At 43.7% G+C, this 26,012-nt stretch overlaps 3 protein-coding genes across 7 annotated transcripts in view; 2 read left to right on the forward strand and 1 right to left on the reverse strand.

Moving 5' to 3' along the window:
- The window catches only part of HPN (hepsin), a 181,032-nt gene that overhangs the window by 7,444 nt on the left and 147,576 nt on the right, over positions 1-26,012 (reverse strand). For all 4 annotated transcript variants that reach the window (XM_033963177.1, XM_033963174.1, XM_033963176.1 and 1 more), the window contains 3 exons: positions 10,699-10,864; positions 3,143-3,333; positions 73-168 (listed from right to left, as the gene is read on the reverse strand). In XM_033963177.1, the coding sequence (XP_033819068.1) occupies positions 73-168; positions 3,143-3,333; positions 10,699-10,864 (453 nt within the window). The remainder of the gene's footprint in view (positions 1-72; positions 169-3,142; positions 3,334-10,698; positions 10,865-26,012) is intronic.
- Positions 11,787-16,793, forward strand: LOC117369133. Of its 2 annotated transcripts, XM_033963171.1 has the most exons (4): positions 11,787-14,075; positions 14,351-14,443; positions 14,585-14,653; positions 14,750-16,793. In XM_033963171.1, exon 4 carries the CDS (start codon positions 14,768-14,770, stop codon positions 16,148-16,150), a length of 1,383 nt encoding a protein of 460 aa, XP_033819062.1. In that variant the 5' UTR covers positions 11,787-14,075; positions 14,351-14,443; positions 14,585-14,653; positions 14,750-14,767; the 3' UTR covers positions 16,151-16,793. The 2 variants fall into 2 exon arrangements, with proteins under 2 accessions (XP_033819062.1, XP_033819063.1); XM_033963172.1 differs by lacking the exon at positions 14,351-14,443.
- On the forward strand, positions 22,368-25,977 carry LOC117369135 (extensin-like). The gene is made up of 2 exons (XM_033963178.1): positions 22,368-25,206; positions 25,463-25,977. Exons 1-2 carry the CDS (start codon positions 24,627-24,629, stop codon positions 25,825-25,827), a joined length of 945 nt encoding a protein of 314 aa, XP_033819069.1. The 5' UTR covers positions 22,368-24,626; the 3' UTR covers positions 25,828-25,977.

Genomic DNA, 26,012 nt, shown 5'->3' on the forward strand with positions numbered 1-26,012 from the left:
CTATAGTTTGCCCATGTCTGTATTAGGCCATTATGGCACCATTACACCACAGCTGAAACCTATCACACTCACCATAGTACATAGTGTTTCCCCAGCCAGTCACAGTGCAGATTTTTCCATCAACAAGAAGCTGCCCCAAAGCAGGGAGGCATGTTGGTTGGATAAACTCTGAATGGAGGAAAAAAAAAGGAAAGGAGGGTATATACTAATAATGTGCACACTACATACACTCAGATTCTAAGAACATATGAAAAGCCATGCCAAGTCAGACAAAGGCCATCGAGCCTAGCATCTCAGCAGCGATTGGTCTAGGTCAAAAAATTTAGCAGGTCCCAATAAAGTAAATCTATTTTTCATAGTTCATTTCCAAGAGTAAGCAAATGGCTCTCCTAAGCCTACCTAGCTAATACTTTTTTTCATAGACTTTTCCTCGAGGAACTTGAAAACCCCTTTTTGAACCTTGTTATGTACTTACCTTGACCACATCTCCCAGCAACAGATTTCAACGCTTAATTATCTGCTGCATGAAAGCAAAGTTTTCTAATCTGCTGGCCATTAGTTTCATGGTGTATTCTCTTTTTTTGTGCTGTTTAATAGGATAAACCACTGTTTCCCCAACTTTTCAAGCCAAGTAGCCCTTAAATCGACCAAATTTCAACCAAATTTCAACTAAGTACCCCCAAGCCCTGATTCTATAAAAAGTGCCTGCCATTAGGCGCTTAGATTGGCACACCTAGCCAATCTAGGCACCTAACAATTTTTTTAATTGGACAGCACCATTAAAAACCAATTAAGAAAATAATTTTTGCATAGACACCTACCTGAAAAGTACACATTCTTATGGACGGAGTTTAAATATGGAATAAGTTAGGCATCTGTATTTTATGTCAAGAAAAGCCTGGCCTTTCCTGCCTCATTCACCTCAAGCCCCAATCAATTGGGCTTGAGGACCCACTATATAGTATATAAAGACAAACTTCAGACCTCACAGTATACCCTGAAGAAAGCCACAGCAAGATGGCTGCATTGTTGTTTCTACCTACCCAGATGAGGCGAGACCCATAAAATGCAAAAGATGATACCAGCTGCGGAAGCTCAAGAGAATGCTCCTGTTCTGTATTCACAGAAAATCCTGAGTAAATACCTCTGTCAGCTGACAAATGCATATATGGAAGTGGAGTAGATATTGCATCATTCATGGAAGAAAATGTTTATGAACAACTGAACGTGGACAAAGCCATGGCGTTGGATGAGATATACAAAAAAAGGGGAAATCCAACGTGGTCTGCAGTAGAACAAACAGCAAGCAGAAAACAACAAACTGCAGATAATGTACAAGATGCAGGCGTTGTTTATTAATAAAAAATGCAGTAACATATACAACCTTATAGCCAACCAAAGGACCCGACACGGTCCGTGTTTCGGATAACACACCTTCCTCAGGGGTCCATGGTGGTTAAAGTATAAGACAAACCGCATAAGAGATATCAAACAAACACCAATATCGAACAAATATGGTCAAGCGAGTCCTGGGCCCAGATTTAGGGCCAGAACAAGGCCTAGGCCCAGGCGAGGCCTAGCTTTAGAAAGCTGTGCTGAACTTGCTAAGGCACAGGGACTGTGTATATCCTGATTTGCTGACCAGGATTTTTGCTTCAAATTTTGCCTTTTTGTTTCTTGTTTGCCATTCTGATTTTGTTTTGTAGAATAAAGAACCCTGGCTAGGATTTTGACTAATTACCTGGTTTTCCTTGTGACTGTTTTATTTGATATTTTGCCTGTGGGGACTGTCTCCTTATTGAGCAGCATGCCAGCGCAGTTTTCCTGTGGTCCATTCGGGGCACTATCAGCCTAGTCCAGGGCCCGGTGGCCACAATATATAGAATAATGTACCTTTCTAGGAATGATGGAGCTTAAATTGTTAATATTTTGAATGTTAATAGTGCTATTTTATAGGAGATTCTGTGAACAATAGGAAGCCAATGAGCTTCTTTGAGAAAAGGAGACACATGATTGAATTTTTTCCTATTTATTATAATTTTAATTGCAGTGTTTTGAATTAGTTGTAGTCGACAGATTTCTTTAAGAGCTACTCCTTTATAGAGCGAGTTGCAATAATCTAACTTTGAAATGATCAGTGAATGTACAAGGACATTCAGTGATGATGAGTCCAAGAAAGGAGCAATTGATCTGATCATTCGTAACCTCTGAAAACAACCTCTCACTACTGCACTACACTTCCCCCTCCCCATTCGCGGTTTCAACACTCGCAATTTCACATATTTGCGATTTTTTGGGGGGAGGGGGAAACCCCCCCATCATAGTATAGAACGTTTCTGCCTCTCTCCAGCATTCCCCCCTGGCATCCTGGCCTTACCTGGTGGTCTAGCGGGCTTTCGGGGCAGGAGCGATCTTCCTACGCTCCTGCCCCATGTAGATCGCCAATAGAAAATGGCTGCCGTGAGCTCCTGTTGTAGTCTCAAGAGACTACGGGAACTCACGGCAGTCATTTCCTATTGGCGATCTGCACGGGGCAGGAGCGTAGGAAGATTGCTCCTGCCCCGAAAGCCCACTAGACCACCAGGTAAGTTCAGGATGCCGGGGGGGAAGGCAGGAGGGAGGCGGGGGTGGCTCAGAGCCAGATGAGAAAATATTCGTGATTTTTCCCTTTTCGCGGTCCGGCTCTGCCCCTATCCCCCGCGAATACCGAGGGAGAAGTGTAATCTGATTGTGATATGTCACTTTTTTGATCCAGAATAACCCCCCAAACATGTATCTTATAACGAATGAAAAAGATGTAAACCAATGCTATGGAAGTACAATTTATGATGTCATAACTAGTATAAATGTAATTGAAATAATATAGCATAGTGGAATTTTCTCTCTTTAGGAAGACGCAGTTAGTCCTTCATTGAGAGGATGTCCCATTGAACAAAGTCATATGTAAGAGCCTGTTGGAAGAATATTTTTTGTCATAAGATGACTTTTTAAATGAAACAGATTTGAGTAATTATGATTTGCGCAATTAATTACTAGACACCTTTGAGATATTGTTTAAGCAGGGTCGATTGGCAAAACATATCTGCTTAACACACACTCCCCATCCTGAACATAAGCTTGGATAAATGTTTTTGTTCCTCACCTGTGAAGGAGATTGAATTGGATAGGTGCATGACTGCAATATCATTGCTGTTTTCCTCACTGTTGGGGTCAAGAAAAGGCAAGTATCCTGCGTGATAAATAATGCTCTTCACTGGGAGATGCAGCCCTTGGCTGGACAACTGTAATACAGCCCCTGTGAATACACGCCAACGGCTTATTACACGGTTCCTCCTAGAGCAAGAAAAAGTCACAAGGAGATTGGGAGAGAGGTATGGAGGTGTGGGAAGAAACAGAAAGAAACAGAATGAGTGAGTCTTCAAATTACTAGCAGTTCTAGAAGAGTCCTTCAGTACCATGTCTGTTTGCCAGAATTCAAATTCTCCCAGCCCCATTTGCCTAGAATTACTATTTGCAGAAGCATAATCTGTCCTTTGTATTTTCCTATAATTTCAGGTGTCTCAGATGTACTCTTATTACCCTTACAACATGACATTACATAACCCTGCTCTACTGTTTATTTGTGAAATTAATACTGCATTACATTTCATGCCTGAACAGAGGCAGCATATGCACATAAGGGCTGATTCTATAAACGGCATCTATCTCTTAGGCACAACTCAGCGCGGTTGTCAATCAACGGCTAGGCACCATTAACAGAATCACTTCTACTGGCTCCTAACTCAACTTAAGATACTGGTAAGCATCATAATGTTAGGCGCCTGTATATTAGGCCAAGGTTTTCCTGGCCTAATTTACCAGCGCCAAAGTCATACCATGGCTATTCACTGCCCAACCATGCCCAATTTTCAGGTAGGATTTGTTGAGCACCAGTAGGAGCCACGACTTAGGCCTTAGTAGGCTCTGAGTTCCGTGTGGAACTCTTGTTTTTTAAAACTTTTAAATGAGCTTTTAACAGCATGATCAATTACCACATCAATTAAGCTTATTAATCAAGTTTGAGTTCCACGTAGAACTCAGCTAGATGTCCCCAATTGGGACGCACTGTTTACAGAATCTGGCCCATAGTCTAAAGTCTCATCAGGACACGACAACCAGCATTGGTACTTTGCGGAAAAAGAAGACAGTGAGACTTCCAAAAACTGCTGCACAGACATACAGTCTGAAATAAGGGAAATTGTCAAGATTAGGGCTGTCTCAACAAATGGCCCGAGAGCTACTACCCATCTTGCCAAAGGTTTCCATCCAGCATGGGGGGTGGGGGGGTCTCTCTGTTTTGTGCTAGCATTACAAACACTGTCACAAGATCAGCAGCCCTTGGATTTTGAAAAAGCTTATATTGCTCTCTCCTTTAGAGAAAGAAAAAGCAGCTGATTGTTGCCGACTTAATAACAGCTATGATAAGAGACCAAACTGAAGAATTTGATAGATGTATGCTAAATCATCATTGCCAGAAAAGAAGGCAGGCCAGTTATTGCTAGGTGGGGAGCAGGTGCTGAGACAGAGGCAGATCTAATAGGAGAAAAAAGAAAGGGTGAAGAATGTCTGTTGATAGGGTGAGAAGAAATAGTGAAAAGAAATGCTGCTGATGGTGGGGAGACAGAAAAGAGATGATACTGAAGAAAGAACATGAAAGACACGTGATGGGGCAAACTAAAGAGAAGTTGGACAGTGGAAAGGTAGAAATATGAAAGTAAAATAAAACATTAGGTGAGGAATTGAAATGCTGGCAAGAAGAAGGAGAGAGGAGAAAAATCGAACACACCCATGAAAAGAATTCAGAAAACAGATGAGAATAAAGTGCAAAACCATTGTATGTTGCCCTACTTCCCCCAAAAGTAGCTTTCACTCCCTCCTTTACCCAGGCCAAGCCCAGCACTTGTCCACTACATGATTAATGCAAACCCTCTTCTTTTTATCCTCCTATCTCTCTAGCTACAGGCATTGTTCTGCCTGTCCACATTCCTACTCACTCCCTCCAAGAACACATAAAAACAGCCTGGGGAACATTAAACAAACAATGCAAAAAAAGTAAAAGAAAAAAGACATACTACACCAGCCAGATAGGCACAGAAATCCAAGATACCAAGACACTTTTCAAATTACTAAGGGAACTCACAGACACATAAGAACATAAGCAGTGCCTCTGCTGGGTCAGGCCAGAGGTCCATCATGCCCAGCAGTCCGCTCACGCGGCGGCGGCCCATCAGGTCCAGGACCTGTATAGTAATCCTCTATCTATACCCTTCTATCCCCTTTTCCTTCAGGAAAACATCAAATCCCTTCTTGAACCCCAATACCGTACTCTGTCCTATCATACCCTCTGGAAGCGAATTCCAGGTCACACAGCGGGAAAAAGACAGGACTGGCTGGTGACCTGCCTACCAGGAGCCAAGATAGAAGATATAGTGAGCCGCATCGACAAGATTGATAGCGTGGAAGAGGAAGATATGGCGGTGGTTATCCACGTAGGGACAAACAACATGAGCAACAGGAACTACAACAGGGAAAGACTGAAGGACCAGTTCTGGAAGCTAGGAGGGAAGCTGAAGACTAGAACACCGAGGGTAGCATTCTCAAAGATCCTGCTGGTACCCAGGGCTGACAAGAAGAGGCAGACGGAGCTGCAAGTAGTCAACGCTGCAAGCAGTCAGTGCATAGATGAGGCGCTGGTGTGAGTAAGAACAATTCCACTTCGTGCATAACTGGACGACATTCTGGGGGAGAGAACAAGCTATTCAGGAAGGATGGACTCCACCTCAGCTGAGACAGAACGAGGCTACTTGCAAGCAACATCAAGAGAGAAATTGAGAAGTTTTTAAACTAGGAAGAAGGGGAAAGCCAACAGTCGACCAAGAGTCGATGGTTCGGGAACCGGTATACCCAGAGGATACCATGCAGGAAGATAGCGGGGAAGACTCATCGGATCATAGGCAAGACAGAAATCCTGACGGATCAAAAGGGACACAAGAGGGAAGGAAATGCAAGAAAGTAACAGGCTGCAAACTCAAGTGTATGTACACGAACATAAGGAGTCTAAGGAATAAGATGGGGGAATTGGAAGCTATAGCACAAAAAGATAACCTTGACATCATCGGCATCACGGAAACATGGTGGAACGAGGACAACGTCTGGGACACTGTGCTACTGGGATACAAGCTGAGACAGAGTAGGAAAAAAAGGTGGGGGTATTGCCCTATACATCAAAGAGGGAATCGAATCTACCGGGGAGAACACACTGAAAATGATAAATAAGTTAGAGTCTCTATGGGCCAAAATACAAATAGAACAAAAACGAAGATCGGCATCTACTACCAACCCCCAGGACAGTCCTAAGAAACTGATGGAGAAATGACGGACAAGATTAAATACAACTGCAAGGGAGGCAACGTAATTATCATGGGTGACTTCAATTATCCGGTGATAGACTGGAACCTAGACACTTCCGACTGCAGTAGGGAGACCAAGTTCCTGGATGCTGTAGGCAATTGTTTCCTGGAACAATTTGTCAAGGAAAATACGAGAGGAAATGCAATTCTGGATTTAATTCTAAATGGACTACGATGACCGGCGCAAGGTGTAGAAGTAGAAGTGACGCTGGGAAGCAGTGATCACAACATGATCCACTTCAACCTGGTCACAGGGGCAAAACATTGATCCAGAATGACGGCCACGGCACTGAACATCCGAAAAGGGAATTATGAAGGGATGAGACTCGTGGTGGGGAAGAAGATTAAGAAGAGGATAAGCACTGTAAAAACGCTAGAGCAAGCATGGTCCCTTTTTAAGGACACAGTCACCAAGGCACAAAATCTATATACCATATTTCTTGCTCCATATGACACACTTTTTTTCCACCCAAAAGTGAGTGGAAATGTTGGTGTGTCTTATGCAGCAAAGATATAAATTTCCCCCTCCCAGGTACCTTTTTAAAAACACATTCACCTTCCTCCTCCTCCCGTCAAACCGGTACCTGAGCTTGCCCACCACCGCAGCCTTCCTTCTTCGGTCCCCCGACCACATCTGACACAACTTCTCTCCCTCGTAAGCAACCCGCATTTGCTGGAAACAGAAAGCTGCGTCAAAAAAGTGCGGGACTTGTTGCTAGCGATCTCCAGTGGGAAACCAGTGCTGGGGGATGGGAGCAGTCCTATGGCGCTTACGTATGAGCGTAAGATCCAGGGTCCGCCTACTCTTCTCTTCAACATTCAGTGCAGCCGCTCTTGCTGCCTTCCTAGGCTGATTCAGCTAATGCCCTTGCTGATACGTGCACGAGCCGGCAGCATCAAATTCAGGGGATACCTGATCTACTGGGCATGTGCGTGGCAATCTGCACCTGCAGCACATGGAGGTCACCAGTAGATCGGAAAAGAAGCAGATGTATGATTATTGAACAGGAGAACACCTCACCTTAGAGTATAGGATAAGTAGATAAGAAGACGACACGGGGGGTGTTTTAAAAAGGTATCGGGGGATTTTAAAAGGTACTGGATTAAGAGGAGGAAAACGAGAAAAAAAACATTCTGCACTCTGTCCCCCTTCTTTGCCAGGCTCTGTACCCTGTTCCGGCCTACCACTAGACCACCAGAGGGAGGACGGGGTACAGAGCCTGACAGGTAGTGGGGGACAGGTTGCAGAATTTTTTTCCTTATTTTCCTCCTCTAAATCTAGGGTGCATCTTATGGTCAGGTGCGTCTTATGGAGCGAAAAATACAGTATACCGCATATCAACAAGGGATCCAAGAGGAAATAGAACAAGGAACCGGCGTGGCTCACTGTAGTGGTGAAGAAAGCGATCAGAGACAAGAAGACATCTTTTAAGGAATGGAAAAGGTCAAAAACAGATGAAAACTGGAAAAAGCACAAACAACATCAAAGCAGGTGCCATAAGGCGGTAAGAGGGGACAAAAGAGACTACAAGGAAAAAATAGCCAAGGAGGCAAAAAAACTTCAAGCTGTTCTTTCGATATATTAAGGGGAAATGACCCGTGAAGGAAGCGGTGGGGCCGTTGGATGACCATAGAATAAAGGGAGTGCTAAAGTAGGACAAAGCCATCGCCAACAAACTGAACACATTTCTTGCATATGTATTTACCGAAGAGGATATACACAACATAACAGAAGCCGACAGATTATGTGCAGGAAACGAAGACAGGAAACTGATAGGGTTGATGGTCAGTCTAGAAGAGGTATGCAGGCAGATTGATAGGCTTAAAATCGAGAAATCCCCGGGACCGGATGGCATCCATTCAAGGGTAATCAAGGAACTGAAAGGGGCTATAGCTGAACTGCTTCAACTGTCGATCAAATCGGGAAGGATTCCGGAAGACTGGAAAGTAGCGAATGTTACGCCGATCTTCAAGAAAGGTTCAAGGGGAAACCGGGCATCAAAATGGCAGATGATTAATGTGTCTCTTAAACAATCACAGTTCTTGTAAGGATATATATTTATAAATTAGTAAAAGTGCCTGGTTGATCCTGCCAGTAGCATATGCTTGTCTCAAAGATTAAGCCATGCACGTGTAAGTACTCACGGCCGGTACAGTGAAACTGCGAATGGCTCATTAAATCAGTTATGGTTCCTTTGATCGCTCGTTCAAAGTTCCTTTTGATGTCATTTCCGGGTCACATGGGACAGGAAGTATAAATAGAGGGGCTGGAGTTGATGATTCTATGTTTGTCTAGACTTCCCAGCCGGTCAGGCACAGGTTGCCGAGAGAAGGTAGGAAACTGAGCTAGAGCTTTTATCAGATTAATTTATGTATTTAATAGTTAAAGGAAATATTATAGAAGCTATATTGAGATTAGTGATGACCACAAGAGAAAAATGGTAAAGATTGTTTTTAAAAATATCAAATAAATCGTTTAAATTATGTTTTAACAGTGCCCCCTCCTGATGAAGAGCCGAAACTCAAGTCGGGGAGTCATGGAGTTTTACCAGAGTTGACACAGTAGTAGAAAAGCACTTTAATGCACAGTTTAAACATTTGCACGATAATACTGCAGTGAATAGAGTTCCCAACCTGCTGATATACAGATAAGTGACTATATTTTTTTAGAATAAAGTGAATATAATTAAAGTTAAAGGTTGGGTCAGGGACAGTAAAAATGCTATGATGGTCCCGATTCTACCCGCAGTTTGGTGTCATCACTAAACATAGGGTTAGGTGGTCTGAGCACTTTTACTAATTTATAAATATATATCCTTACAAGAGCTGTGATTGTTTAAGAGATTGAAGAGATTCATCACAGAGTTAAGTAAGCTTTTCCCATTTGGTTGTAGTAGATGATTAATGTGAACATGTGCAAAGTGATGCATGTAGAAACAAGAAACCCGAACTATAGCTACATGATGCTGGGTTCTGTGTTAGGAGTCACTGCCCAGGAAAAGAATCTAGGTGTCACTGTTGAGGATACATTGAAACCCTCAGCTAAGAAAGCAAAATGTTAGGAATTATTAAGAAAGGAATGGAAAACAAAGATGAAAGCCCTTGTATCACTTAATGGTATGGCTGCACCTCAAATATTGTGTACAGTTCTGGTCGCCATATCTCAAAAAAGATATAGCAGAATTGGAAAAGATACAGAGAAGGGCAACGAAAATGATAAAAGGGATGGGATGACTTCCCTATGAGTAAAGGCTAAAGAAGTAATGGCTCTTCAGCTTGGAGAAGACAGCTCAGGGGTGCTATGTTAAAGGCCTATAAAATAATGAGTGGAGTAGAAAGGGTAGATATGAATCTTTTGTTCACGCTTTCCAAAAATACTAGACATGGGGGCATGCAATAAAGCTACTAAGTAGTAGATTTAAAACAAACCAGAGAAAATATTTCATCACACAACATGTAAACTCTGGAATTTGTTGCTGGAGAATGTGGTGAAAGTTAGCTTAGCGAGGTTTAAAAAAGGTTTGTATACTTTCCTAAAAAAGAAATCCTTAGGGCATTTTTGAGATTGCTTGGGGATATTGACTGCTTATTCCTAGGATAAGCAGTATAAATCTGTTTACTACTTGGGATCCAGCCAGGTACTTGGGACCTGGGTTGGTCACTATTGGAAACAGGATACTGGACTTGATGGACTTTCAGTCTGTTCCAGTAAGGCAATTCTTGTGTTCTTATGATTTCCTTTGGATTTTTCTTCTGCAGTAATAGGAACTTAATGATGGCTCGGAGTTCCACACTTGAAAAATCCACACTTTTCGTTGACATGGTTCAATCAATAATCTGAAGCAATGTCAAAACATAGCATTACGATTCTGCAAATTGACACTATGCAAAATAAAATAACAATTTTAAAGTACAGTGGCAAAATAACACTCAGAATTTGGTTGAGGATGGGCTGGGGAGGGCTTCGACAGCTGGGATGATTTAGATGGGCTGGAATGAACTTTGACGGAGAATTTAGTAGATGGAACATAAGCACAGCACCAGGCAGAGCTTTGGGTTCTGGCCCAAAATAGCTAAGAAGGATGGACCATTTGGGTCTTTATCTGTCTTCATCTACTATGTTATGTTTAGAATTTAGTTAGTTGGTTGGTTGGGCTGAGAACTTTTCAGCACCCCCTTGTATGCTGCCAAAGACAGTGGTTAAAGATAATATACAAACACACACTACCCTGCACTTGAAGGTACTTACTCTGGGAAGCAGTGAGCCGCAGTAATGATCCATTCATTAGAGATAATGGATCCCCCACACAGGTGTGTGCCATCATAGCGCAAGCTGACTTGCCACGGCCACCTGCCCAGGCTTGCTTCCTGTCCACTAATGATACGTTCAACAGACAACTTTCGTCGCCCACAGTCTGCAATGACAGATCACAGAGGCTGAATTTGTCTCTGTCATTTTATGTCTTGTGTTCTCTATCATCATTACGTAACATTTGAACAGAATTTAAAGAAATGCGGATGTCTGTTCACTTCTATGCCTACATCAAATGAATAATATTTAACATGCATCTTCTGTATGATGCACAAATTCAAAAATAGGCACTACCACCACAAAAAAGAAAACTGAGGGAGAAAAATGATGGACCTAGCAGAGGAAACAGCACATGTAATAAAATGCCATATATAAAGACAAATACGGTGACAGGTCAAAAACGCGCAAGACAATCGCGCGCAGACAATCGCGCGCAGACAAATAAGCGCAAAGACAATTGCGCGCAAGACAATTCAGCGCAGCGACAACTCCGCGCAAGACAATTCAGCGCAGCGACAACTCCGCGCAAGACAATTGAGCGCAAGACAAGTCAGCGCAAGACAACTCAGCGCAAGACAACTGAGCGCGCCACTAGAGGCCGCTTGACCATCGGAGGACACGCGCACGTACAGCACGTGAACACGTCATCACGTCAACGTTGACTCTTTGCGTTTTCAACATAAATCACGTGAATGCATTTTCGTTACCATGGTTACGTTATCTCATGATATATATTCTCCGAACACGTCATCACGTCAACGTTGACTCTTTGCGTTTTCAACATAAATCACGTGAATGCATTTTCGTTACCATGGTTACGTTATCTCATGATATATATTCTCCGAACAGCATTTAAATACAAGTCACGTGAATGCATTTTCGTTACTATGGTTACGTTTCTACATTATATATGTCCTCCTTCCTTTCCCGCCTTCCTTTCGCTGCCTGACCGTGTCCGTTATAGGTAAAGATCTGGTTTTGCTGGTACTTGATCTATAACGAATATTTGTCTTGCGCGGATTTATCTCGCCTCTGGTGAGAGCGAACGTCCACATTTCTTCATTTACAGGTATGTTTATATTTACGCTTCACGCGCAAGAAAAGGGAGGGGGGGTATGGTTCATAGACAATTGCGCGCAAGACAATCGCGATCATAAAACTCAGCGCAATTGATCCTCAAGTTTATATAGGTATGTTGATATTTACATTTTCAGTTCTTGTATTGCGCGCAATTGTCTATGAACCAGTGATATTTACGCGCAATTGTCTATGAACCGCGATTTGGTCCCGTATTGTCTATGAACCGCGATTTGGTCCCGTATCTAAACGCACAGGTCCTTAAAAATCTTGTCTTGCGCGCAATTGTCTATGAACCAGTTTATATTTACGCGCAATTGTCTATGAACCGCGATTTGGTCCCGTATCTAAACGCACAGGTCCTTAAAAATCCGCGTTCTGCGCCACTTTTCGGGTCCCTGCCACATTTAGTCTCTGGCTCTGACAGAGTTGTATGATAATTTAACTCTGAAGGATCCTAATGCTTTCCCTTCCCCATGCTAGGATCCGTCAGAGTTAAATTCCCATACGGTGCCGGGTCAAAAGCGCGCCGGCGCGCCGGGTCAAAGGCGTGCCCACCCTATTGAGCGTAGCGCGCGACGCCGCGCCTTTCTAAATTACTGTTTTTAGGGCTCCGACGGGTTCATAGACGATTGCGCGCAAGCCGCGCCGCTCTAAATGACCGTTTTTAGGGCTCCGACGGAGGGCGAGGGGGGGAGAACCCCCCACTTTACTATAATGTGGAGGGTTACGACCCCCAAACCCCCGATAACGCCGGCGCGATGTCTATTAAGTAAACAGAAGGGGGTTCCCGAACAAAACCCCCCATCGGAGCCCCTAAAAACTGTAATTTGTTGCGGTTCGGCGGCGCGCCTTGCCTTAAATTGGCTTTCGTCTTTCGCGCCGTTGTCTATGAACCTTCTCATCCAGCCCTGTCAGGGGCAGGGACCTGAAAAGGGGCACGGAACGCGGATTTTTAAGGACACCCCGTCTTGCGCTTAGTTTTCCCGCATGTTAAAAGAGCGAGAAGGTTGAGGTATGGTATTAAGATTATGTATAATGTGATGATGGATATTAATTGGAAGCATAATTGGATGGAGTTATAGATTTTAAAAGTAATAAATATCTAAAAAAACTTGTTGGCATGAGGTAAAAACTCTTATGCCAGCAACACTAGTATCTGAATATGTTTAATTTGAGGATTGTATCATGATGTAATGATGCAATATTATTGGGTAAGTGCATGAGAAAAAAAAAAGGAAAATATCAGCACAGGAGTCACCATTCAACATATAAGTAATAATTTTAAAGTATCTAGTTTTGGGTACAATTCATTATGTCACATTATCAAAATGGAAAGAACAGTAACAATAAAAAAGGGAGACATTAACATCTTACTGTAATGAATATACACTATTTTCTATTTAAAGATACACTGTCTTATTGTTGGGAGGGTGTCTAAATTATACTATTATCATTCATATTGGGAAAAGTAAGAGTGGGGAAGTGGGTTGGGAAGGGAGGTACTTGATTGACATGTGATGTATTTCATTTTAATGTTTTGATTCTTGTACACATGATGTGTCATTTAAAATGAATAAAGATTTTTTAAAAAACCGAGTGTGCTCACGGTTTATAGTTTTATAAAGGCATTGGGTACCATTTTCTTTTGCAGGTATCATACATAAGAGGATATTCACATTTACAGGTATATGCATAGCTTCATTTTTTGGTTTTGCTAAATTGGAACAATAGGATAGGATAAATAGTCTGATGGTAGGGCTTATTGGGGTACACTTTTAGCCTTGGGTGTGTAGTGAGGGTGATTGTATACAATTGTTGTGGGTCCTTGTTTTGGGCCTCTCTGCCTTCCTTCTGTCTGCGATTAGGTATAATGACGTTCTTAATCCATGATGGTTGGCAAGCCAGATTTTAACTATTACAGGTATGATTGCAAAGGTAAGTACAGACATAGTGGGTGTTGTTTGTTATATCTATGTGCTAACCTTATAAATTTTAGTCTTGCAGTCATGTGCTGAGGGATATGAATTTGCTGAAACCCTAGTGTTGTCTAGAAGTTCAATCTTGGAGGCAACGTAAGTACAGAGGTATAGGGATTTGTATGTCCTATGTATATAATAACCTTATCTAATCTACTACTGAAGGTGACTACAATCAACAGAGGACATTCAAGAGACCACGATCAACAGAGGACACACATCTTCAGTGTTTTGCTGACAGGAATCGCACCCTTGCAGGTATATGGTGTTGTGCCATAGCACTGAACTTTACATATAGGGATTTGTATGTCCTATGTATATAATAACCTTATCTAATCTACTACTGAAGGTGACTACAATCAACAGAGGACATTCAAGAGACCACGATCAACAGAGGACACACATCTTCAGTGTTTTGCTGACAGGAATCGCACCCTTGCAGGTATATGGTGTTGTGCCATAGCACTGAACTTTACATATAGGGATTTGTATGTCCTATGTATATAATAACCTTATCTAATCTACTACTGAAGGTGACTACAATCAACAGACTACAATCAAGACACCACAGTCAACAGAGGACAGACATCTTCAGTGTTTTGCTGACAGGAATCGCACCCTTGCAGGTATATGGTGTTGTGCCATAGCACTAAACTCTACATATGTATGGCCTAACCTCACCTATTTGACCTTTGCATGTTTTTTTGTGTGCTGGAGATTGGTGGGGGGTGAACATTAAGTTTACATGCATGTTATAATTCTTGCAGGTACTGGTTCAGGGTTGAAGGTCGACTACAGTTCCTGAGGGTTTCATCGATATACTTCCAGTCTTACAGGTATGATGTTCTTTTGAGTAGTGCATTCATGATATAGGCAATTGTATATCAATTGCAAGTCAAAATAGGATAATGTTATTAATTGTATGGTTTCAGGAGTGATTTGACATAGACATGGAAGTAATAACTTCACAGCGTGGGAGAGAGCACTGGGTTAATGAGGGCTATCGATATCGGCGTGACCGAGTGATGGCAGACGGATCCACGTCCTGGAGGTGTGTGCGCCGTGACTGTGTGGGAAGAAGAAAGAGGCTCGTTGATGGATCTTCTGTTGAGATAACGGCGCATGTGCATGCACCCAACAATGCTAGAATTGAAGCTGATCGAATGATGGGAGACATACGTGAAAGAGCTGTGGCTACGGTTGAAAGGCCACGTCAGATCATTCATGGCACAACAGCTGGGACAAGTTTAGAAGCAGCTACATTATTGCCTGCATACACCTCCATGCAGAGAACAGTTAATAGAAAGAGAAATGCAGGCCATCTAGCAATGGGTAATCCCAGGTGCATAAGAGACATACAAATTCCTGAGCCGCTACAAAGAAGCACACGTGGTGAACAATTACTGTTGTGGGATTCAGGTGAAAATGATGAAAGACGCATATTCATTTTCACTACAGAATCTAATCTTGAGGTGTTGGAGCAACATGGACATTGGTTCATGGATGGGACATTCAAAGTTGCCCCCCATTTGTTTGTCCAAGTCTTTACCATCCATGCATTTGTAGACAATCGTGCACTTCCCATGGTCTACGTGTTGTTGAACAGTAAAAGGGAGGAGGACTATGAACGTGTGTTGAGGAAACTGCTGGAAACCAGAAACACGTTGGCACCATTGACAATCTTGATGGACTTTGAGAGAGCAAGTCTGCAAGCTGCCCGCACTGTATTTCCCAATGCTACAGTTTCTGGCTGCCTGTTCCATCTGGGTCAATCATTGTGGCGCAGAATTCAACATGAGGGACTGACCGCCAGCTATAGAGATGAGGAGAGAGTAAGAATGTTCACCAAAATGCTGTTAGCATTAAGTTTTGTTCCTGTGGATGATGTTGCTGAGTGTTTCCAGACCTTGGAGGAGAGTCGACCAGATGAACTGACCCTGGTGTATGACTATTGGGAAGACAATTACATCGGGAGATTGCGGCCAAATGGGAGACGGGTGCCACCTTTTCCTATTCATCTGTGGAATATGCGCTCCCGTGTGGAAGATGGACTGCCTCGGACCAATAATTCCGTTGAAGGTTGGCACCATGCATTTCAATCCTCTGTTGCATGCCACCATCCAACCATCTTTAAACTCCTTGAACATATACAGCGTGAGCAAGATCACACAGAACAGTTGCTTGCTCGATTCCAGGCTGGTAACCGCGCACCACCCAGCAGTAAGAGCACGTATGTGAGAGTGACGCAAAGACTAACAACGCTGCTGCCAACATATGGTCAAACACCTCTCTTTCAATATCTCCGTGGTATAGCACATAATCTGGAACTGTAGAGTTTGATGTTGAAGTTCAGGTTTTCCTGTTGCTATGCTACAATTGTGTGCACTTTGAGATTTGAAATTTGCTTTGACATGTCCATATGGTCTCCCAAGCACATATGCTGCAGGAACAGGAGAGACACTTTGAAATGTCTATGTCCCCCTCTCCTTTTGGTGGCCCGAAAGCTACAGGCCTGCAAACTGTTGTGCTCAGGATCTCTCCCCCAGGAGTTTCTCTGAAGCCCTCCTCTGACCCCTACCTATCCTAGTATCCACTGCTCTGACATGTGCCAAGCGTGAAGGTTTTTTATGCCGAGCAAGGTAACCCACTCAAGCATACTGTACTCGCTTTGACATTTTCAAGGTGTTGTGGGTGGTGTTCAAAGGCTTTTTCCTTCACGTAGGGAAGGTCAGATGGTGTCTTGGATGGAGCGGCTTCAGGGAAAGCGTCTGTGTTAAGGAAAATTTGAAAAACTTGAAATTGTACATTTCCTCCCTTGTTTTTGGTGGCCTAGAAAGTACATAAGCAGAAATGTCAGTCAGGTGCTGTCATGAGATTCAGAAAAAGACGAGGACCCAGAATGGGTTGACAGGGGTGCAAACCTGATGGTGGCAGTCATGTGTTGGCCTTTGCAGGACCCAGAATGGGTTGACAAGGGTGCAAACGTGATGGTGGCAGTCAGGTGTTGGCCTTTGCAGGACCCAGAAGCAGAGTCCCCCCCCCCAGCAGAATGTCAGTCAGGTGCTGTCTCTGAAGCCATGAGATTCAGAAAAAGATGAGGACCCAGAATGGGTTGACAGGGGTGCAAACCTGATGGTGGCAGTCATGTGTTGGCCTTTGCAGGACCCAGAATGGGTTGACAAGGGTGCAAACGTGATGATGGCAGTCAGGTGTTGGCCTTTGCAGGACCCAGAAGCAGAGTCCCCCCCCCCAGCAGAATGTCAGTCAGGTGCTGTCTCTGAAGCCATGAGATTCAGAAAAAGATGAGGACCCAGAATGGGTTGACAGGGGTGCAAACCTGATGGTGGCAGTCATGTGTTGGCCTTTGCAGGACCCAGAATGGGTTGACAAGGGTGCAAACGTGATGATGGCAGTCAGGTGTTGGCCTTTGCAGGACCCAGAAGCAGAGTCCCCCCCCAGCAAAATGTCAGTCAGGTGCTGTCTCTGAAACCACTGCTCTGCCAATATCTCTCTCTCCCACTACTGTTGGTTAACTGCTCTGCCAACTGTTGCTCTCACTCCACAGATGTTGGTTAACTGCTCTGCCAATATCTCTCTCTCCCACTACTGTTGGTTAACTGCTCTGCCAACTGTTGCTCTCACTCCACAGATGTTGGTTAACTGCTCTGCCAATATCTCTCTCTCCCACTACTGTTGGTTAACTGCTCTGCCAACTGTTGCTCTCACTCCACAGATGTTGGTTAACTGCTCTGCCAATATCTCACTCTCTCCCACTACTGTTGGTTAACTGCTCTGCCAACTGTTGCTCTCACTCCACAGATGTTGGTTAACTGCTCTGCCAATATCTCTCTCTCCCACTACTGTTGGTTAACTGCTCTGCCAACTGTTGCTCTCACTCCACAGATGTTGGTTAACTGCTCTGCCAATATCTCTCTCTCCCACTACTGTTGGTTAACTGCTCTGCCAACTGTTGCTCTCACTCCACAGATGTTGGTTAACTGCTCTGCCAATATCTCTCTCTCCCACTACTGTTGGTTAACTGCTCTGCCAACTGTTGCTCTCACTCCACAGATGTTGGTTAACTGCTCTGCCAATATCTCTCTCTCCCACTACTGTTGGTTAACTGCTCTGCCAACTGTTGCTCTCACTCCACAGATGTTGGTTAACTGCTCTGCCAATATCTCTCTCTCCCACTACTGTTGGTTAACTGCTCTGCCAACTGTTGCTCTCACTCCACAGATGTTGGTTAACTGCTCTGCCAATATCTCACTCTCTCCCACTACTGTTGGTTAACTGCTCTGCCAACTGTTGCTCTCACTCCACAGATGTTGGTTAACTGCTCTGCCAATATCTCTCTCTCCCACTACTGTTGGTTATCTGCTCTGCCAACTGTTGCTCTCACTCCACAGATGTTGGTTAACTGCTCTGCCAATATCTCACTCTCTCCCACTACTGTTGGTTAACTGCTCTGCCAACTGTTGCTCTCACTCCACAGATGTTGGTTAACTGCTCTGCCAATATCTCTCTCTCCCACTACTGTTGGTTAACTGCTCTGCCAACTGTTGCTCTCACTCCACAGATGTTGGTTAACTGCTCTGCCAATATCTCTCTCTCCCACTACTGTTGGTTAACTGCTCTGCCAACTGTTGCTCTCACTCCACAGATGTTGGTTAACTGCTCTGCCAATATCTCTCTCTCCCACTACTGTTGGTTAACTGCTCTGCCAACTGTTGCTCTCACTCCACAGATGTTGGTTAACTGCTCTGCCAATATCTCACTCTCTCCCACTACTGTTGGTTAACTGCTCTGCCAACTGTTGCTCTCACTCCACAGATGTTGGTTAACTGCTCTGCCAATATCTCTCTCTCCCACTACTGTTGGTTAACTGCTCTGCCAACTGTTGCTCTCACTCCACAGATGTTGGTTAACTGCTCTGCCAATATCTCTCTCTCCCACTACTGTTGGTTAACTGCTCTGCCAACTGTTGCTCTCACTCCACAGATGTTGGTTAACTGCTTTGCCAATATCTCTCTCTCCCACTACTGTTGGTTAACTGCTCTGCCAACTGTTGCTCTCACTCCACAGATGTTGGTTAACTGCTCTGCCAATATCTCTCTCTCCCACTACTGTTGGTTAACTGCTCTGCCAACTGTTGCTCTCACTCCACAGATGTTGGTTAACTGCTCTGCCAATATCTCACTCTCTCCCACTACTGTTGGTTAACTGCTCTGCCAACTGTTGCTCTCACTCCACAGATGTTGGTTAACTGCTCTGCCAATATCTCACTCTCTCCCACTGTTGCTCATTTAATTTGAAGGGTGTGTATGGTCTTTCTTTTTCAAAGGTCGTATAGCAAAATGTGTGATTTCCACACATGGTGCATGAACAGATGATACACTTTAAATTGTCTATGTCCCCCACTCCTTTTGGTGGTCCAGACTGTTGTTTCTACTGTTTCACTTAAACTGTCTGTTAATTTGCTCCTGATGTTTTTTCACTGCTATAACCACATCCTTACTCACTGTCACTGATGTTTAACTGCTGTGCCACCTTTAATGGATATATTATTGCACACTTGTTTATGATTTAAAACGAATAAAGATATAATTCAGTATGTTGTACATAAAAGATCATGAATGGTGAACTGAAAGATTTTGTGTTGTTGACACTGCATTTGAACATATGTGTATTACATGTTTATCACATATGCAATATTTTAATAAACATTTACCAATGTTTAAAACATTTTGTTGTTTCTTTATGTTAGTATGACATTAATAACTATGCCATTAAATGTAAATTTGTATTGTACTATCCAACTAAGTAACACGTAAGGACACAATGGAAACAATTAAGTGTTAGAAAGAATTGCAAGTGCTGCATTTAAATTAAAATTTGTTTTTTTTTTTAACACTTGATGTAAGATTAAAACATGAATAACATTTCCTGAAATCATATTTATTCCGACATAATTAAATACATAATTTGCCATAATACAATAATAAGTCAAGGCTACTGGATTGTCCTTCATCCTATTTATTTGAGGCAACATTGATTTCTAAACTAATAATATATATGGACAATACAATAAAAGATGATCTAATGTCCCAGCCTCAAGATGATAGTGGCAATATTTTTTAGGCCAAAGTTGTGGCCATTGAGATGCATCAATTGAATGCTTAATCTCAATGCTCCAAATGTCTCTTAGACCATGTTTTGTTGTTTTATTTACAAGTCCAGCTATTAAGTTATACCACCTGAAAGCATAAAATATTGTGATTTATTTAGACCAAATATATGTTGCAATTGTGAAAGGTCAAGCAGTTTACTATTAGTTATTACATCCTCTAAAGAACATATCCCTGCCAACATCCAATGCTTCCAAATGAATACATCTGAAGTTCTTCCACTAAATGTACATTTTCTAAAAGGTTTATTTCATCCATTTTCAAGTTCACAATTCCAATAGAAAAATATAATTTTCAATTCCTTCATTTATGTAGGTTAAATCATCTCCTGTACAATTGACCTGGTGGCATATTATCAGTGCAGAGTGACTTAGATTCCATTTTCATGTTAACATTAGGTCACTTAACTTTAGGACAAAGATAAGAATGAACAAACGACCCGATACACACCTTAGGATAATGATACCTACTTTCTGCATTGAGCAGTAAAGCACAGTTACTTACCGTAACAGGTGTTATCCAGGGACAGCAGGCAGATATTCTTAACGCATGGGTGATGTTACACACTACTCACTAGATATTCTTACGTCCCACCCTCCTCCCCGGGTTGGCTTCTTAGCTGGCTTATCCTAACTGGGGACCACGCTCTCCTCCGTCGGGCGTGAAGGCACTCGCGCATGGTGCGGCCAACTAGAACTTTCTAGTTAAAAAGGTCTGTACCGGGGCTCCGTCAGTGACGTCACCCATGCGTTAAGAATATGCCCGACGGAGGAGTGCGTGGTCCCCAGTTTCTTCGTTTCCTCTGATGTTGCGGACCTTGTCCAAACTCCGCAAGGACAACGCCACCATGATTCTTATCGCACCTCGGTGGCCTCGCCAACACTGGTTCTCACTCCTGCTCCAACTCAGCTCCAGGGAACCCATTCTCCTTCCTGTGTTTCCTACTGTACTTACGCAGCAGCATCAGTCTCTACTGCATCCCAATCTGTCTTCGCTCCACCTGACAGCTTGGTTTCTCTCGGGCTGACCTCTCCAGAGAACCTATCTCAGCCGGTCCGCCTCATCTTGGACGCCTCCAGGAAGCCGGCCACCCTCCAATGTTACCATCAGAAATGGACCAGATTCTCCTCGTGGTGTCTCCGGCATCATCAGGAACCCACCTCCTTAGCGGTGGAAACCGTATTGGAATATTTGCTCTCGCTGTCCAATGCTGGCCTCAAAACTACCTCCATCAGAGTCCACCTCAGTGCCATCACTGCGTTTCATGAGCCCATTCTCGGAAAACCCCTCACGGCTCATCCTCTGGTTTCCAGATTTATGCGAGGGCTCTTCAATATCAAACCACCCCTCAAGCCTCCTCCAGTTGTCTGGGACCTGAATGTGGTACTCTCAGCTCTCATGAAACCTCCATTCGAGCCTCTTGCCACAACTTCACTTAGACTCCTTACCTGGAAGGTGCTTTTCCTGATTGCCATCACCTCTGCCAGGAGGGTTAGCGAACTGCATGCACTGGTTGACGACCCACCGTTCACTGTTTTTCACCATGACAAGGTTGTTCTGCGCACCCACCCTAAATTCCTTCCCAAGGTGGTCTCAGCTTTTCACCTCAACCAGTCCATTGTGCTGCCCGTCTTCTTCCCTAAGCCTCACTCGCATCCTGGGGAACAGGCGTTGCACACGCTGGATTGTAAGCGTGCCCTTGCTTACTATCTTGATCGTACCAGAGCTCACCGAACATCCCCTCAGCTATTTTTGTCTTTCGATCCCAACCGTTTGGGTCATCCTGTCTCCAAACGGACACTTTCCAATTGGCTTGCTGCCTGTATTGCATTCTGCTATGCTCGGGCCGGTCTCTCACTGGAAGGAACTGTCACGGCCCACAGAGTCCGAGCTATGGCTGCTTCTGTAGCTTTCCTCCGTTCCACGCCCATCGAGGAAATCTGCAAGGCGGCCACTTGGTCCTCAGTTCACACATTCACTACTCACTACTGTCTGGATGCGTTCTCCAGACGGGATGGACACTTCGGCCAATCTGTGTTACAAAATTTATTTTCCTAATGGCCAACCATCCCACCTCCCTCTTTGTTAGCTTGGAGGTCACCCATGTGTTAAGAATATGCTGCCTGCTTGTCCTGGGATAAAGCACAGTTACTTACCGTAACAGGTGTTATCCAGGGACAGCAGGCAGATATTCTTACGTACCACCCACCTCCCCGGGTTGGCTTCTTAGCTGGCTTATCCTAACTGGGGACCACGCACTCCTCCGTCGGGCGGGAAGGCACTCGCGCACGCGCGGTGCGGCCAACTAGAAACTTCTAGTTAAAAAGGTCCGTACCGAGGGCTCCGTCGGTGACGTCACCCATGTGTTAAGAATATCTGCCTGCTGTCCCTGGATAACACCTGTTACGGTAAGTAACTGTGCTTTCTCTGCATCCCTCTTCACAAACATATGTGATGTATGACTGTATTAATATATTAGGAGTGGAAAATGATGTGTAATAATTACAATAATTTACTCATGACTCCCTGATCTTTTTAAAATTAATAGAATTTTATTGTTCTTATGTGTTTCCCATATTCAAACACTGTAATAGCTTATTTATTTATTTATTTATTCAGATTTCCCATTAACGCTAATTGTGTTTCAATCAATTACTACAAAACTATATACTATAAAATACACACATACTCAATTAATATGTGCATTTCATCACTACAATGTAGTAAAATCTGTTTGACTATTGACCATTTAACACGTGTTTTAGATAACCAATAGCAGCGCTGAAAAGGGGAAATCTCACGATATTCACACAACATCGGTCATGTGACTGGTATTTAAGCTTTGCAATTAGGCCCCCCACCCGCATTTACAAATATCACCATTTATTCAGATTTCCCATTAACTCTGTTCGTCCGCATTTTTAACTTGCGCTCATTATACTAAAACCCGTCAATTGCGCACTGGGAAACTAATCCGTCAATTGCGCGAAAAAGTACTATAACTTTAGTATGATGATATACGTCATCATTATGCACTAATGGAGACAAGCTGATGTCATCACGCGTTTCAACACATATGCGCGCCATGCTAACGCTAATTGTGTTTCAATCAATTACTACAAAACTATATACTATAAAATACACACATACTCAATTAATATGTGCATTTCATCACTACAATGTAGTAAAATCTGTTTGACTATTGACCATTTAACACGTGTTTTAGATAACCAATAGCAGCGCTGAAAAGGGGAAATCTCACGATATTCACACAACATCGGTCATGTGACTGGTATTTAAGCTTTGCAATTAGGCCCCCCACCCGCATTTACAAATATCACCATTTATTCAGATTTCCCATTAACTCTGTTCGTCCGCATTTTTAACTTGCGCTCATTATACTAAAACCCGTCAATTGCGCACTGGGAAACTAATCCGTCAATTGCGCGAAAAAGTACTATAACTTTAGTATGATGATATACGTCATCATTATGCACTAATGGAGACAAGCTGATGTCATCACGCGTTTCAACACATATGCGCGCCATGCTAACGCTAATTGTGTTTCAATCAATTACTACAAAACTTTATATTATAAAATACACACATACTCAATTAATATGTGCATTTCATCACTACAATGTAGTAAAATCTGTTTGACTATTGACCATTTAACACGTGTTTTAGATAACCAATAGCAGCGCTGAAAAGGGGAAATCTCACGATATTCACACAACATCGGTCATGTGACTGGTATTTAAGCTTTGCAAAAACGTCATAGATTCACAGAGAAGATGGCATCCTATGTGGGTTTCCGTGGACGTAAGCCCAATTTCTCCGAGCGTGAAGTACTCATATTAACTGAGTACTTCACGCTCAATGCTAAACTGCTTTTCCCCGTTAAGGGGAAAAGACGCAATATAGGTGAAATGGACAGGGCCTGGGGAGAACTTGCGCAGCTGTTCAACGCCCGCGCTATCACACCGCGCTCCGTAAGTATTTATCAAATACATGTTGTTCATAGACAATTGCGCGCTGACAAATTGGCGCGGATAAAGAATTTATTTTTTTGCGCGGAAGGCAAAAATGGATACGCATCTCCTGAAATCGCGCACTGCGTCATCATACATCTGCTGAAAAATTTTGCAGTTGATAATGGTGTCTCTCATGTACTTATTTGATTTAATTAGCTGTATTCCAGTCGGGTTTTCAAAATTTACATAATTATTATGCTTGCAATCTATTTCCATGCACTGCTTTCAATGCATATATATATATCATGTCTGCGCGATTTGTCCACGTGCTATTCTCTATGAACCATATATCATGGCTCACTCATGTCTCTCCATTATGTAATAGGTTGAGGATTTGAAGAAAAAAGCCCGCGAGCTCAGGCTACATCACCCTGCATGGGTCCGGGCTGTCCGCCGCAATCTGTACAACACCCCAGGTATGTTACAGTAAAATATCGGGTGGGTATAAGGTGTGCAGTCATAATATCTGTGTTGAACAATCATGTATTTTAAACATTGACAGGTCAAAAACTCGAAAGACAATCGCGCGCAGACAAACATTTTAAACATTAACAGTTTTTCATATACTTCTGACACTACATGCATTTATGTCTTCAGATGCGAGTGAGGAGGAAGAGGAGGAGGAGGATCAGGAAGAGGAGGAGGAGGAGGAGGAGGAGGAGGAGGAGGAAGACACCCCTATCCCTGACCGGCCGTTCCTTATCCCCCGCAGACGCCCCACCTCCCAATCCCCTTCCACCTCCGCCCAGTCCCATCCAACGTCCCAACCCCCTTCCACCTCCGCCCAGTCCCATCCAACGTCCCAACCCCCTTCCACCTCCGCCCAGTCCCATCCAACGTCCCAACCCCCTTCCACCTCCGCCCAGTCCCATCCAACGTCCCAACCCCCTTCCACCTCCGCCCAGTCTCATCCAACTTCCCCCCACCGACGCCCTAGACCACCCTCTAGGATCCCCCTAAAAAAACGCCCCAAACCCTGCCCTGCCCCTTCATTCCCAATGCCCTGTTCCCCCTCCCTCCCACCCCCTAAACCCAAGTTCTGCCTTAAACTTTTCCCTGAAATTCGACCCTCTGTCATCACCTCTCCCCCAGCCCTCCCACGTACCTCAATGAGTACTGCCTCAACCCCCATCCTGGACAGATTTAGCGACCTCTCTGTCCAGTCCGGTAAGTGTTATGATATTTTTATTCTGTAATTTTTGTACTGTAAAAGCTTTTATTCATTTTTACAACGTACATCAAGTGTACAATTAATAAACACATTTATGATTTAAGACATCACTTGAATTTTAATAATATAATATAAAATGCTTAGGTTTGTTCATATGTAACAAAAACAACCAAGTTTGTCTCATAGATGCTTCCACTGTACATAATTGTCTTTTCAATGTCCACCTGCTTTTCATGCTCTTTTTCATTACAGATATATTGGCATCCCCCTCCTCTTCGCCGCCTTTGTCAACATCCCCACTCCCCATTCAAAGCCCCAACCGTTGTTCCACCTGTTTTGCCCCCCTCCGACCCTCAACCAGAGATTGTGGGACCAACCCTGCAACGGCCACCACCCCTGTTGCAGCGACCACTATTGTGGCTCACGCTGCCACAAACACAGATCCTCCGCCCAGTTCTGTAACAGTGGAGGACATTTACACGGCGGTGGTTACCATCTTAGCAGGGGTGGAGCACATGAACGACTGTGCTGAAGAATCCGTTCGACACATTCGTCACGTGACAGGGGCACTGCAGGTCTTGCTAGAAGCACTTCGCGGTACCCCTCCCACCCCGTGAATGGCTCCACTGTTAACGAGGGAGCTGCACCCTCTTGTCACCACTCCTCCCTCCCCTTCTTCCCCCCCTGCCTCACTCCCTCCCCCTCCTGCCCTTCGCCCTCCCAGAAAAAATACAAAAAAAGTATAAAAACAACTCCCTCCCCTTCTTCCCCCCCTGCCTCACTCCCTCCCCCTCCTGCCCTT

This window comes from Geotrypetes seraphini, chromosome 11 (assembly GCF_902459505.1).
Source record: "Geotrypetes seraphini chromosome 11, aGeoSer1.1, whole genome shotgun sequence".
Taxonomy (NCBI): domain Eukaryota; kingdom Metazoa; phylum Chordata; class Amphibia; order Gymnophiona; family Dermophiidae; genus Geotrypetes; species Geotrypetes seraphini.

Bases quoted from the DNA above. Each gene is read 5' to 3' on its own strand.
- LOC117369133 (XM_033963171.1), top strand. From the start codon at position 14,768: ATGGAAGTAATAACTTCACAGCGTGGGAGAGAGCACTGGGTTAATGAG.
- LOC117369135 (XM_033963178.1), top strand. From the start codon at position 24,627: ATGTCTTCAGATGCGAGTGAGGAGGAAGAGGAGGAGGAGGATCAGGAA. The intron at 25,207-25,462 runs GTAAGTGTTATG...TTTTCATTACAG, and splicing joins CGACCTCTCTGTCCAGTCCG to ATATATTGGCATCCCCCTCC.